At 46.4% G+C, this 15,542-nt stretch overlaps 1 protein-coding gene across 1 annotated transcript; it reads right to left on the reverse strand.

The window, feature by feature from the left end:
- Positions 1-3,625: 3,625 nt before the first annotated feature.
- Positions 3,626-8,547, reverse strand: ESX1 (ESX homeobox 1). Its single transcript, XM_019019097.3, has 4 exons — positions 8,366-8,547; positions 7,752-8,175; positions 6,371-6,416; positions 3,626-4,484 (listed from the first exon to the last, which is right to left on the reverse strand). The coding sequence occupies exons 1-4, from the start codon at positions 8,445-8,447 to the stop codon at positions 3,816-3,818; spliced, it is 1,221 nt and encodes a 406-aa protein (XP_018874642.3). The 5' UTR covers positions 8,448-8,547; the 3' UTR covers positions 3,626-3,815.
- Positions 8,548-15,542: the final 6,995 nt, after the last annotated feature.

Raw genomic sequence — 15,542 nt, forward strand, 5'->3', positions numbered from 1 at the left:
AAAAAAAGTCAAACCACTCTGTTCTTCTATTTTGTATATATTTACAGTAATTTCTCTCTTTGTTTAAGAAGTCACCTTTCACACCTATCTCAAGGGAGACCCTTGTATTCTCAGCTAAAGAATTATTTCTAGTCCCTTCTTTCTTTGCCCCTTTTTTCTAAGTACTTGTAGTCCAAGTAATGGCTTAGAATTTTGATTCTCAGGCACTTCCAAGTTATACCTCTAAGTTCTGATGACATCTATTTGAAACAAGATCCAAGTTATATAAATCTAGTTTTATTCAGAGGCTTTTTGTCCCCCTGAATAGCTCACCTTCTCCCTGCTTAATTTGACCATAAAAATTACTATTGTGAAAGCTCCTTGGCATATGTTCTTCAATGTGAAACAATTTTAGAAAGCAATAGCATATCCAGAATTATTAGAGTACTGCACAATGCTGAAGCTCCTGCACCCCTCCTGAGATCACATTCATAACTTTTCAGCCAAAACTAACTTCTGCAAAGACCATCTATGAGAGGTAAACGTTATTTGCTGAGAGCTAATTTCTAAAGGCTTTTTATAAATTAATTTCCTTATATTACAATAATTCTTATCCATGTCTTAGGGAATTGGAAACACGCTTTAAGAGAAATGCTGTTTAGAAGCCAGGCGCAGTGGCTCGCACCTCTAATCCCCAAACATTGGGAGGCTAAAGTGGAAAGATTGCTTGACGCCAGGAGTTTGAGACCAGCCTGGGCAACAGAGTGCAACCTTGTCTTGACAAAAACAAACAAACAAAACAAAACAAAACAAAAAACAAATTAGCCTGGTGTGGTGACACGCGTTTGTAGTCCTAGCTACAGAGCGAGACCCTGTCCCTAAAAAGAGAGAGAGAGAGACATGCTTTTTCTGAGATTATTGTAGAAGACCTCCTTCTTTTAAAGCCTAGACTGAGAGGAAGGTTGTTTTTTTTGTTTTGTTTTGTTTTGGTGTTTATTTTTCTGTTGTTGTTTTTTGAGCCAGGGTCTGACTCTGTCGCCCAAGCTGGAGTAAAGTGGTTCGATCATAGCTCACTGCAGCCTCAACCTCACAGGCTCAAGTGATCCTCCCACATCAACCTCCTGAGTAGGTGGGACTATAGGCATGTGCCAACATACCCAATTACATTTTTAAAATTTTTTGTAAAGATGGGATCTCACTATGTTATAGAGGCTGGTCTCTAACTGCTGGGCTCAAGTGATCCTCTCACCTTGTCTTCCCAAAGTGCTAGGATTGCAGGTGTGAGCCACCGCGCCTGGCCAAGAGGAAGTATTTATCTGCAGGAATGTTTTGCATATTTCCTGTCCCCATCCCACTATCCCTCCTTAAATCATCTGGAACCTGGAAGAAGTAGATATGACTTGAAAATTATATAAATGTCTCTTGAAGACCCTATTCACATATGCAAAAGAATATTCGTATTTTTGCTTCTTCCAGGCTGCCTGAGATGAAAAAAAAATGCTCTATGTTTGTGTGTGTCCAATTGGTTATGAATTAACTGTGGGATTCGTGTGCTGGATGCTGTTTGGCTTTGAGTCTCAGGGTGGCAAGGCTGGATGGGGTATTGGCACCTTTATTTGTACAGACCCTGTAGCTCCAAGAGGACTTAAAGCATTGAGAAACCAGATATTAACAAAAGGGAAACAATGGGAAACAAGAAAGGCTGAGTTTCAAAATCACCCAGTGAGGATGGCAATGGGCATCACAGATGCATTCCTGGATGTTTCTCACTCCCATCAGAGACTGGGACTCTTGGGGAGGTAATGACCTCCTTGCTGCAGAAATCTTAGATATAATCTAATCTAAGACTCTAACTGCTTTGCTAATGCTTGACATCCTTATGTGTGAAGGGAGAGAAGAAAGGAATAAAAAGCATCAGGCGGGCCCGGTGTGGTGGCTCACGCCTGTAATCCCAGCACTTTGGGAGGCCGAGGGGGAGTGGATCACCTGAGGTCAGGAGTTCGAGACCAGCCTGGCCAAAGTGGTAAAAGCCCGTCTATACTAAAAATACAAAAAATTAGCCAGGCATGGTGGCAGGCGCCTGTAGTCCCAGCTGTTCGGGAGGATGAGGCAGGAGAATCACTTGAGCCCGGGAGGCGAAAGTTGCAGTGAGCCGAGGTCTCTCCATGGCACTGCATCCTGGGCAACAGCAGCGAAACTCTGTCTTAAAAAAAAAAAGTATCGGGCAACACTGCAAAAAAAAGTATGCTTTTCTGAGAAAACAGAGCTGCCCTTCAAACTGGGAGCATGTAACTGCTGTGAAACTTGTCTTTGATAACCCCCTCAAGCCCGCCTCCTGTGAGAAGAAATTCTGGTATAACTATGACACCCTTATCTGAAGCCATTGTTATCATTTCATAGCATAAAATGTGTTCATAAAATTACTGCAAATGGCTAGAAATTGCTCAAAAGTAAAGGCTCTACGAAAAAGTTAAATGTTTAAAAAATAGTGGGCTTGGCCTCCTCCCCCTCCCCCATTTTGGTTTTTGTTGCTTCCTACCGAGGCAGATTTGCATAGACTGCAGACATAGCAAAGGTCTGACCGCTTCTTTTCAGTGAGTGATTATTCTGGAACACTGCTCAGGGACCATCTCTTGCTTTGAACAGCACTAAACCAAAAGGTTCCCTTTCAATTTAATTGGCAGGAACTAAGATTCTCTCAAAGATGTTGAAGGTGAAAAACACACTGGAAGGTGTGACTGCCCACTTCTTAGCTGGGGAAGCTACAGTAATAGGTTCTCCTGGCCTAATGGTGGAGAAAAGACAGAGCACCTCTTTCTGGTCTTGATGGAGCCCCTTCTTGTGTCTCCTTTGAAGTTGCAGAACCTCTGGGCCAGAATAGTTCCTATTCCTCTGTCTCCTCCACAAAGCAGAGGGCAGGCTGGGTGTAGTGGCTCACACCTGTAATCCCAGCACTTTGGGAGGCTGGAGGCAGGAGGATCGCTCAAGAACAGGAGTTTGAGACCAGCCTGGGCACTGCAATGAGACCCCTATCTCTACAAAATATACAACAGAAACTAGCCAGGCTTGGTGGTGCACCTGTAGTCCCAGCTACTCAGGAGGCTGAGGCAGGAGGATTGCTTGAGCCTAGGAGTTCGAGGGTGCAATGAGCTATGATCATGTAACTGCACTCCAGCCTGGGCGACAGAGACCTGTCTCAAAAGAAAAAAAAAAGGGGCAGGGAGCAGAATTTGGAGAGTACTAGATGCACATTTGGCTGCCCCGTTTCCTCAGGGCTCTGTGAGTAGCGTCTTAGTTTCTCTTAGAGTCCATGATTTAGCCTGAGCTCCTTAGCATGAATGGAACGTGGCCCTCCCTGGAAACGCACTGTTCTCTTACTAGACTCCCATCCTGCACATTTATATGCTCCCAATGGGGCAGGGTGGAGGGGTGAGGATGGGGTGGGGGGAGGTGTGGAGGGAAAATGGGTGGGTCAGTGTAAACCCATCATGGGCACTTGGCAAACTGTGATGTGCAGGACATATTGATGGTGACTCAGGTATATTACCTGATGAGAAGAGGTCTCTTCACCATTCTATTCAAATTGCATTCCCTTAGCAATTCCCATCCATATTCTACTGACCCCATTTGGCATACAAAACCAACGTACTATTAAGTCACATCTTTATTGAAAATACTACAATTATGTGGCCTACAAAAATAACAGGGCATTCGTTAACTTTGTTCACCTACCCATTTCACTTAACAAGCATCTAACGAATTACTTGATGCTGTGCTGTGCACAATTTCTATCTGGCAGGAAAGAACTTTGGAAAAACTGTTATGAAGACCTTACTTTAGAAAAAGGGACGTGCATAATAACTGTTGATGACAGGGGTCCATGTGATGGGTACAGGAGCCAGGCCAGTGTGAGGCACATGTGGCCCGGGTGGCACAGGCGCCATGGGCGGCCCGGGTGGCACAGGCGCCATGGGCGGCCCGGGTGGCACAGGCGCCATGGGCGGCCCGGGTGGCACAGGCGCCATGGGCGGCCCGGGTGGCACAGGCGCCATGGGCGGCCCGGGTGGCACAGGCGCCATGGGCGGCCCGGGTGGCATACGCGCCATGGGCGGCCCGGGTGGCACAGGCGCCATGGGCGGCCCGGGTGGCACAGGCGCCATGGGCGGCCCGGGTGGCACAGGCGCCATGCATGGCCCGGGTGGCACAGGCGCCATGCGTGGCCCGGGTGGCACAGGTGCCATGGGTGGCATAGGTGCTATGGGTGGCCTGGGTTGCATAGGGACCATGGGTGGCCTGGGTGGCATAGGTGGCACAGGCAGCACAGGTGGTCTAGGTAGTTGTGGCACCAGATGAACACACAAAGCAGGATCCAGAGCAGGAGCAGCATTATAGGCCCCACCCAAGAACATATCCGAAGGGTGGGCCAGGGCAGCAGTAGCAGTGTTTCTCAACATTAGCACCCTCTGATTTCGTTTCCACTTGGCTCTTCTGTTCTGAAACCAAACCTTCAGAGGGGAAAAATGAATTGGTTTAGTATTTTGAACAGTTAACGTCATAATAGAAAAAAACATAACATGGAATTCTATATGCCACTGAGACTTTAAACTGCAACAGGTGAAGCTATTTTCTTATTGCTGAAATATCTTAGAGGAGTGAGGGAGGGGCTCAGATGTGCTAGTGGTCACCCTTGCCTAAACATAACCAAAGCCAACAGATGGCAAATTTTGGTATGGGCCCATATTGGGTCTGTATTCTCAATACTCATTTCATAAAATAAGTCTACTATATTTGCAAAGAAAAGGAGGGGAGTGTCTATTAAAAGTGTCTTTGGGGGATATTCATGCTATACAATTTGGAAATAGATGAGAACATTGTCTTTTTTCCTTCTTTGTATTTTCTGGCTCTTTCTTCCTTCCTTCATAAATCCATTGAGAGGCCTATGTAAACCCTGGGAGGGAAAAAAGCAGCTCAGCAAACCTTTCTTCTTTTCCTCTGAGTTTAGCTTGCTTCCCTGAGAAGGCAGAGGATACGTCATCCCAACCTGAGGCTATGGGCCCGTGGCATCAGGACTCCAGCATTCAGTGGTCTACTTTGTTGGGCTGCTTTTCCAGACATCACTCCCACAGGCGTGCAGTGCAGTTCCATCACTGCACTCACACACACACCCTGAGGCAAAGCTAATAAGCCCATTCTAACTTTTATTTATTTATTTTTTTGCAAATACTTCCTTGATGCAGCTATAGTCTTCTGTAATTTCAAACAGTCACCTTTTGATCCCATGACCTGCAAAATTAGTCATAACTGCCTGAGTAAATGAAAAGGTATTTTAAATCAACACAGGTAAGAATCTTGCCTGAACTGAGAGAACCCCCTAATCAATCAAATTCCAGAAAACCCACCTTTTCAAAATAATATCACCAAAAAGAATAAAACATCTAAGATGTTTTTTCTAAGGTGTTTACAAAAAAGCGAACTTTCTCTTATGCATTTGGTAGTTTCATAAAGTTGAATTTGTGTGACATCTGCAATGCATGTGTTTGACTGTATACAATTCTTCTCTAATCTTTCCACCCTTCTTAGGTAAGGGAACTTTATTCAAATTCTTCTTTCTTTTTTTGTTTCATTTTTTAAAGACAGTTTTCCAAAGCTTACAAATGTTTTCCCCATTACCACTTAATTGAAATATGTTAGCAATGTTTTCAGGCTGACATCAAAATCTTCCCAAAAAATTAAAATTTAGGGCTGCCACTCTCTACTTTAGTACTGTGTTCTGTGTGTGAATTACTCCTTCACCCCAATGCCTAAATATAAATTCACTCATTTAGCTAAGTGCTTGTGCTAGGTTTTAAATATTTTAAATAATTTAGTACAGTTGAACCTTCTTATAAAACTGAGCTCTTCTGTGCATTAATTTGAATACTTCCGAGGTCAGACTGAGCCCCGAACATGACTCCATATAGAAGTAATCCTTTAGGGAAAACTAACATTCTCCCTAGAGGATACCAGTGTTAGAAGAAGGTTAATCTTATTTATTGGGATATATGTATGTATGTATGTGTATACATGTGCATATATGTGTACGTAAATGTGTATATGTACATATACATGTGCATACACTATATGGAGAGAAAGACAGATACAGATATAGAAGGAAGATGAAAACACATCTTTTTTTCTTTAGGAAATCATATTTCCTCTGTTTATGAGCAATTTCCATAATCTGAAGTTTACACATCCTATTTTCTACCACTAAAGCCCCTACTGTTCAAAACTTATTTGTCAACCATGGAAAAGACAACGGAAAACACCAGCTTGAGAATGTCCAGGACAAAACCTAAAGCATGCTTTAGAACGGCTGTCCTGCCAAATTGCTTTTTCAAGATTTACTGACCTGCACTCTGTCTTCAGTCAAATTCAGGCGTGCTGCAAGTCTCTCTCTTAGGGGAGAAAATTACAAATATTCAGTATTTGGAGTTGTGGATAAAATGAAATAATATGAACGTGGCTCGGCTCAGCACTTTGGGAGGCCGAAGAGGTTGCTGAGGTCAGGAGTTCGAGACAAGCCTGGCCAGCATGGTGAAACCCTGTCTCTACTAAAAATACAAAAATTAGCCGGGCATGGTGGCGCATGCCTGTAATCCCAGCTACTCGGGAGGCTGAGGCAGGAAAATCGTTTGAACCCGGGAGGTGGAGGCTGCAGCGAGGAGAGATCGCGCCACTGCTCTCCAGCCTGGGCGACAGAGTGAGACTCCGTCTCAAAAAAAAAAAAAAAACATATATATATATGTACGTACATTATTTCTATCCCCCACCTCCCAGTGCAGTTTTCTGTAATACGGTTGGGACTCGCTTTAGGGAGGTTTTTCCCATTAACAACTTCGCTGTTAAATAAGATAGAAAAAGGAAACACATGTAAAAGCGCCCGATGGTTTGTTAGCTGAATATGACTCAATTCTTCTGTTTGTGAAACAACAGAGAACAACCCTGGAAATCTTTCCTTGGGAAGTCCGTCCGTGGAAAAAAAAAAACAAAAAAAAAAATTAAATGCCAAAACACCTTTAAAGCGCTGTATTGAACCACAGTATTTCTGTTTATCGTAAAAGGGAGAGGTGAACTCTCAGGGAGGGAACTCCAAACCACATCGGCCAAGCGCGCCCTAGGGAAATTCTTTTTTGCTCTTTGCCGGGCGAAGGCTAAGTACAACGAAGCCAGAAAGGTCCCCTAAACCCTACTCTGACCTGTCCAGGTGCCCCCCGCCCCCCATTCCAGCCTGGCCAGAAAAGGCCTGCCCCTTCGTACACTACGGGTCGGTATGAGGAGGGCTCCGATGAGGCTAGCGAAGGAAAGGGGTCGCTGGCTACCGAAAGCTCAAAAGTCCGCCCCCTGGTTGTAAAAGTGCGCTCCACGTGGCAGGGCGGTTACTAGGACGAAAAGAGTGAGGCGCTCGCCACGCGCGCACAATGTAAATGGCGCTAAAAAACTCGATAATCAAGACAAATAATACTTTAATGCAATATTAAAACGTATCAAAATTAGTGCAAAAACAACCCATGATGAGCAAATTGCCAAAATTTTAAATAAAGGCGGGATCCGACCCTACCTCACTCGCTTTACCCTAGTCCCGCCCCAGTCTTTTACATCCTCCGCGCCCCGCCCACCACGTCCCCCAAAAACCAAGGGCGGAGCCAGCGCCCGTGAGCCCCCTACGTGGCTTTTAGCTCCGGTGAAAGGGTCCCGGGATGAACTGGACGCCTCCGGGGCAAGCCACTTACCGCGCCACAACGTCGGGATATTGAGATTCATCGAAAAAGTTCTCTAGCTCCTGCAGCTGAAACTGGGTGAACGCGGTGCGGCGGCGGCGTTTCTTCTCTGGGGGCTGTGGTCCCTCAGCGGTTTGTGGCCCCTCCGCCGGCTGTGGCCCCTCCACGGTCGCCTGGGGCGGCTCCTCCTGCTCTTGCTTCAGCTCGAGCAGGGGCGGCTCCTCCTGCTGTTGCTCCGGCTCGGTCAGGGGCGGCTCCTCCTGCTGTTGCTCCGGCTCGTGGCCGCCGCCACCCTCACAGTCTTGGTCGTCCGAGGGGATGGACCCTTCCGTGCCAACGTTGTTTTCCGCTTCTGTTCCGTACTCAGGTTTGGAACGTGTATTCTCCTCGTCCTCTCCTCCCCTTGCCATCAGCGAGGTCACGGTAAGTTTCTCATCTGGGAAGGGAGGAAAGCAAAAGAGACACCAGGGCGTTGGAGCCCACGGCGCGTGGGCTGGAGGAGGCAGGGGACCCGCTATGGAAGAGCAACTGCGACAGCCGCGCAGCGTCCCGTCCGCTTGCCTCTCCCAGGGAAAAATTCCTCTTTTGGAGTTCGCGAAAGCTCCCGTCCCTGTCCAAGCACTAACCATTCACTTCCTCGATGTCCTCGCCGACTGCCAGGCTGCGGTAGCCAATATCACTGTGGGTGTACCCGCGAAGAGACTCCATGCTTCAAGCGCTATCGATAAAGCTGTGCACTTCTGCAGACTCTGTGCGGGGTTCCGCGGCGATCCCGGGGTTGGAACTGGCTCTGGGACCAATGGCTCGGGCGAGCGCTTTTCTGGCGCCGGGACCTCTTTCTGGCGCCGTCTGGCACTTGCGCGCCCTATATAGCGGTACGGTGCCTTCCGCAGGTTCAAAGCGTATGCACACGCGTCGGTTAAACGCCCCCTATTAGCATTCACAGTACATCTAGTTGTGAGTGCGACCCCGTGGGGACGCATTCGTGTCCAGGGCGTACGAAAAATAGGGCGAGCGTGCGCAAGCATGGTGCAGGTAGTGAACATGCTTTGCGGGGAACAGTAGCCCCAAATTGCTGCTTAACTAACTACTCCCAACTTGAGCAGAGACCCAGATTGGAAAAAGCGGCTGGGTTGTGAAAGCCGATTTGGGGGCGAGGAGGCGAGGGGGAGAGGGGGCGAGGGGGCGAGGGGGCGAGGGGGCGAGGGGGCGAGGGGGCGGGTTGAGACCTCGCACCAGCCCGTGGAGAGGTATTTTGGCAGTGTTCCTCCGCCCAACCGTCTTTACCCCGCAGCACTTGGGTGGAGCGATGCCCTTTGCTTCCCCCACGGAAAAGACCGAGAGACGGCGTTGAGGAAAGCGCGGAGCGTTCAGCAGCCCAAACATGCGAAAGTGAACTTGTTAGTCTACCATGCAATTGGGTTCTGAGCACGACTCTCCCCTGCTAGAAATTAGTGACAAATGGATAGGACTATCTAGTTCTGTACAGTTCGCGCCAAAGTCAGGATAGTAATAAGGTGCAATGATTGGCTAGAAGGCTGCTTGCTCTGGATTTTTGAATTCAGAACCCACCGTGCATTCCGGGAGCGGGAATTTGGGGCTGAATTTGAAGAGCAGTCCGCTGCTCAGGTGCACGCTGCAAGAAACCCAGTGTGCTTTTTGAGAAAGCTCCAAGGACTTAAGCTTTTTAGTAATGAACTTATGTCAGAGTGCAAGTATGGAAATCTGCTAAGTGCATAGTGCATCCAAGAATGCTTACACTACAGGGGCCCCGTCTTTTGATGCGCGGCACTTGCAACGTCTGCTGTACTAGGTTCCTGCGCTTCTTATTGCAGCGCGCTTTGCAGAAGCCCGTTCTGCAGGCTCCTAAAGCGCGCGTATTCCCCGGGCTTGTGCTGTGGACCTGGGAGAGTTCCCGCCTTCCCCACTACCCCTTCTTCCTCCTCCCCCTCCCTTTTTCTAGAACTATCTTCCTGAATTCTTGCCCCATAGTGATGTATCACATTAAAAGGCCTGGGCTATGATTGAAGGCTCTATGGTTCTCCCTCCAATAAGTGTTTGCAGGTTCTCCAGGACGTGTTAATATCCGTAATATTATAAAAATAACTGTAGACTTAGTTACTAGGGAGGCTGAGGTGGGAGGGTCGCTTGAGTCCGGGAGGTCAAGGCTGCAGTGAGACATGATCAGGATACTGCACTCCAGCCTGGACGACAGTAGACCCTGTCTCAAAAAATAAAAAAATTAAAAAAAAATTTTAAAAGCCCGCTAATAATTGGCCCTATGCTTGCAACTGTACACGATTTATCTTACTTTCGCCTTGATAACCACCATTATCATCCCCCCCCCCTTTTTTTTTTTTTTGAGACGGAGTCTCGCTCTGTCTCCCAGGCTGGAGTGCAGTGGCGCGATCTCGGCTCACTGCAAGCTCTGCCTCCCGGGTTCACGCCATTCTCCTGCCTCAGCCTCCCGAGTAGCTGGGACGACAGGCGTCCGCCACCGCGCCCGGCTAATTTTTTGTATTTTTAGTAGAGACGGGGTTTCACCGTGGTCTCGATCTCCTGACCTCGTGATCTGCCCGCCTTGGCCTCCCAAAGTGCTGGGATTACAGGCGTGAGCCACCGCGCCCGGCCTATCATCCCCCATTTTTTTAAAAAAATACGGAAGACTGGGGCCCAAAGAGCCAGGCAACTTGCCAATGGCAATACAAGCCAGTTTTAACTACAAAATGTGTGCACTTTTCACTATATTACGGCTGTCTTAATTCAAAGGAGTAAATAATAGTGGGATTTCAGGTAAGAGTAGAAGGAGGTGGCATTTGGGGGAGGCATAGTCTTTACAATTCCTGGGTGTGAGGGGTCTCCTTCTCTTGCACACTAATTCAGGCCTCTTCCCCTTGCTTCAGGGCTTCAGCTGGATGTCCTTAAACCACAGGGTTGGGATCCAGCACTGCTGGGTTCCCCCAGCCCACCACTTCACGTTTGCTCAATACGGAGAGGATATTAACGGGACAGGATGCTGCATGCATTAGTTGCTGAGCTGGTGTCTGGAAGACCTGCTCAGGAGGCAGAGGTCATGAGGCTCACCCTCACTCTCACCCTCATGTCAGGGCCACATTATGACTTTCGTGGGCCCTAGGCATTTTTGCCTTCCTGGGCCCCTTCCTCCATTAAGAAAAAAAAAATATATTTTACAGCTGTGTTGGTATAAGGATGAATATAATTTGGGATGGATTATATTAATTTTTTCTTATGATTTTAAAAGAAATTAAGACCTTTTCTTTTCTTTCTTTTCCTGAGATGGAGTCTCCGTCTGTCGCCCAGGCTGGAGTGCAGTGATGCCCTCAGGGCTTACGGCAGCTTTTATCTCCCACGCTCAAGCGATCCTCCCAAATAGCTGGTACTACAGGCTCGCGGGACACTGCTCTCTGCAAATTTTTTTGTTGTTGTTTTTAGTAGAGACGAGGTCTCTCTATGTAGTTCCGGCTGGTCTCTAACGCCTGGGCTCAAGCGGTCCTGCCTCCTCGGCCTCCCAAAGTGCTGGGATTACAGGCGTGAGCCACCGTGCCCAGTCAGTTAAGACATTTTCACAGGCCCCTAAAAGTGCGGTGGGCCTAGGGCACTTCGACTACAGTGCCTAATGAATAAGTCCTCCTGCCTCGTATTCACTTGCAAAAAGATTTCAAGGGTTACAACCCTACAGCCTTTCTGATTTTAAGCAAGACATTTCCTCCTAAGGCTGGCTCCTGCTGAGTCTGCAGGCCTTCTTCTCTTTGGGCTCCATACCCGCCGAACAATTTTTCCCTGGGATGTTATATCACACAAGAAATCCATACAGGGTTTAATCAAGGTGTGAAGTAGCCTACCTAGTATATTGGCAACAGTATGGGTATGTTCTGTCACATCTTAGATTTCCACGGTTTACCAATGTTTTCTAAACCTCAGTCGTTCATGTGTCCCTTTGCAAGTTTTGCCGTATCTGGGTACCAGAGAGGACGGTATTTACTTAACACCCTTACTTAAATTGATTTACTTTTTGAAAACCTTAAATACCTAATTAAATCTCATCCTAGGCAAAAATAGCTACGAATTCAAGATTTATGAATGCCAGATTTATGTATACCAGATTTATGTCAAGCACAGCAATAGTTGAGAAGCAGGGACCCTGAAGCCAGACTGCTGGCTTTGCTTGCCACTTGTTAAATAACTAACTTGGTGAGTTGCATAATCTCCTTGTGCCTTAGTTTTCTCATCTGTAAAATGGAAATAATGAAAAGCACCTACTTCATGGAATTGTTGTGAGGATTAATTGAAGTGATAATAGCCAACACTTAGCTAATTCTTACTATTCAATATATACTGTTAGTATATACAAAGGGCTGTTCAAAGTAAGATTAAATATTAACACATTTAACCCTCATAACCCTATGGAGGTAAATACTCTAATCCGCATTTTACAGATGATGTTACTGAGTCACAGAGAGGTTAATTTACCTAAAGGCATGCAGCTTGTATGTATTGGACCTTGGATTTGAGCCTAGCTTCTTAGAATGATGCTTTGTAGAGAGAACATGCTGTGGAATGGTAACTATTATGATTTTTAAAAATTAAGTGTGCATTCAGTGATTTCTAGTATAGTCACAATGCTGTACAACCATCACAATTATCTAATTTCCGAACATTTTCAACACCTTATAAAGGAAGCCTGTAACCAATAGCAGTCATTCCTCATTCTCTCCCTCTCTGTAGGCCCTGGTAACCAGTAATGTACTAGTTCTATGGATTTTCCTATTCTGGATATTTCATGTAAATGGAATCATACAGTATGTGTCCAATTATGTCTGGCTTCTTTCACTTAGCATAGTGTTTTTGAGGTTCATTCATATTGTAGCATGTGTCAGCACTTCACTCCTTTTTATGGCTGAATAAAAATCCATTGTATAAGCTGTACCACATTTTGGTTATAGATCCATCAACTGATGGGCATTTGTGTTGTTTTCACCTTTTGGTGATTGTGAGTAGTGCTGCTCTGAGCATTTACATACAAGTTTTGTTTGAATACCTATTTTTCAATCTTTGGGGCATATACCTAGGAGCAGAAAGGCCGAATCATACCGAAATTCTATGTTGAACTTTCTGAGGAACTACCACATTGTTTTCCACAGCAGCTGTACCATTTTACGTTCCCACCAGCAGTACAGGAGATTTACAATTTCTTCACATCCTTGCCAACACTTATTTTCCAGGTTTTGTTTTTATTAAATCCATCCTAGTAGGTACGAAGTGGTGTCTCATTATTGTTTTTATTTGCATTATTCTAATGACTAATGATATTGAGCTATTGAGCTTTTTTTTTTTTTTTTTGAGACACTCTTGTCGCCCAGGCTGGAGAGCAGTGGCGCGATCTCAGCTCACTGCAACTTCCGCCTCCCGGGTTCAAGCAATTCTCCTGCCTCAGCCTCCCAAGTAGATGGGACTGCAGGCGTCCACCATCACGCCCAGCTCATTTTTGTATTTTTAGTAGAGACGAGGTTTCACCATGTTGGCCAGGCTGGTCTTGAACTCCTGACCTCAGGTGATCTGCCCGCCTTGGCTTCCCAAAGTGTTGGGATTACAGGTGTGAACCACTGTGCCCAGCCTATTGGCTATTTTTATATCTGAAGTTGCTGTCCCATACAGAGGCTCAGGGTGCCCTAAGTGTGGCTTTGGCACTACCACACCGAGATGGCACACCTGCCTGCTTTCCCCGGGCTGAGGGCTAGCTGGCTCATGCAGGCTCTGATGCTTTACAGTAGGGACATGATCTTGAAAATGAAATTTCATGTTAAACTACTCCACTTATAAGAATTCCTTCTGCCAGGCAATATCCTCTTTGTAAAGGAACTAATGACAGACCAGAGATCTTTTTTATTTTTTTTTAAGACGGAATCTTGCTCTGTTGCCCAGGCTGGAGTGCAAGTGGTGCGATCTCGGCTCACTGTAACCTCCACCTCCCGGGTTCAAGCGATTCTTCTGCCTCAGTCTCCCGAGTAGCTGGGACTACAGGCGCTCACCACCACACCCGGCTAATTTTTGTATTTTTAGTAGAGATGAAGTTTCACCATATTGGCCAGGCTGGTCTCGAACTCCTGACCTCGTGATCTGCCCGCTTAGGCCTCCAAAAGTGCCGGGATTACAGGTGTGAGCCACTGAGCCTGGCCCCAGACCAGAGATCTTTATTCTGGCCTGTAAACTGAGGCAATCTCTAGATGGTTTCTAGAGACCCTTACAGTCAAGAGAACTGTAATATTATGGAAGTTTTGTGTTCATAGATTACGTTTCTGCTGCGGGTGATGGCCCCCTGTCCCAGGTGTGGTCAGTGGTAAGGGTAGGGTAGAGGAGCTTTCTGTTCCTTAAGGTGAGTGGCAGCTTATTCACAGCCCTGTGTGCTTTCTGATTCTTTCTTCTTCCTACAAGGGCACTCTGTAGTGAGGGAAATTTTTTCAGTCCTTTGCCAAAAGACCCTACAGTCCATCTCTGATTATTCACCACAACTGACAGCAAGAGTGGGGTGATTTCTGATGAAACATCAGTGAGGTGATATCTTTTTTTTTTTTTGAGGCAAGGTTATGCTCTTGTTGCCCAGGATGGAGTGCAATGGCACAATCTTAGCTCACTGCAACTTCTGCCTCTCAGGTTCAAGCGATTCTCCTGCCTCAGCTTCCCAAGTAGCTGGGATTATAGGTGCCTGTGACCATGCCCAGCTAACTTTTTGCAGTTTTAATAGAGATGGGTTTCGCCATGTTGGTCAGGCTGGTCTCGAACTACTGACCTCAGGGGATCCACCCTCCTTGGCCTCCCAAAGTGCTGGGATTACAGGTGTGAGCCACCACACCCGGCCATGTTATATCTTTTTATTAAATGCCATGAATAAATTATTCGTGTCAGAAGCCAACACTATGGCTTTTTAAAAAACTGGTATTACTTCTTAAAGATGTAAGGGGCACATGGAGGCTTCTTATACCCACCATTGGGAGAACCACAGTTCTCTGTTTCCTTCAGACTTTTTTTTTTTTTTTTTCCAAACAAGGTCTTGCTCGGTCACCCAGGCTGGAGTGCAGTGATACTATCATGACTCACTGCAACCTCCACCTCCTGGGCTCAAGCGATCCTCCCACTTCAGCCTCCCGAGTTGCTGGGACTACAGGTGCGCGTCACCATGGCCGGCTAATTTTTTTTTTTTTTTTTTTTTTTTTTTTTTTTTTTTTTTTAGAGATGGAGTCTCTTCATGTTGCCCAGGCTGGTTTTGAACTCCTGAGCTCTAAGCAATCCACCTGCCTTGGCCTCCCAAAAAGCTGGGATTACAGGCGTGAGCCACCATGCCCGGCCCCTTCAGACTAGAGATAGTGTCTGCACTGATGGAAGAAGAGGAAAAGTCGCCGAGGCTATTTACACATTTATTCCTAGCCTTAGAGAAGAAAAGAGGGAAGGAAAGACAGCCTGAAGATATCTGTTACTGCTGATAATTTTAAGTAGCACTAAGTGATTGATTTTTGCATTCCCTATCCTATCCTGGAACACCACAGTCGTCTCAGTTTTTTTCCATGAAACTGAATCATTTGTACACTAAATCCTACTCCAGAGGCTAGGACATTGGGCTTCTTTGCTGTAACCAGGGGTTAAGGGTAAAATTCCATGATTTTTCTTTCTGTTTTGCCTGATCTCTTTGCTATTGTGACCAGAAAGCTTGTAGAATGACTACTATTAATGGCTACCATCATTATTGCATGAATTGGACACCATCCCTAGGATTTCTTTGATCTAACT

This window comes from Gorilla gorilla, chromosome X (genome assembly GCF_029281585.2).
Source record: "Gorilla gorilla gorilla isolate KB3781 chromosome X, NHGRI_mGorGor1-v2.1_pri, whole genome shotgun sequence".
Taxonomy (NCBI): domain Eukaryota; kingdom Metazoa; phylum Chordata; class Mammalia; order Primates; family Hominidae; genus Gorilla; species Gorilla gorilla.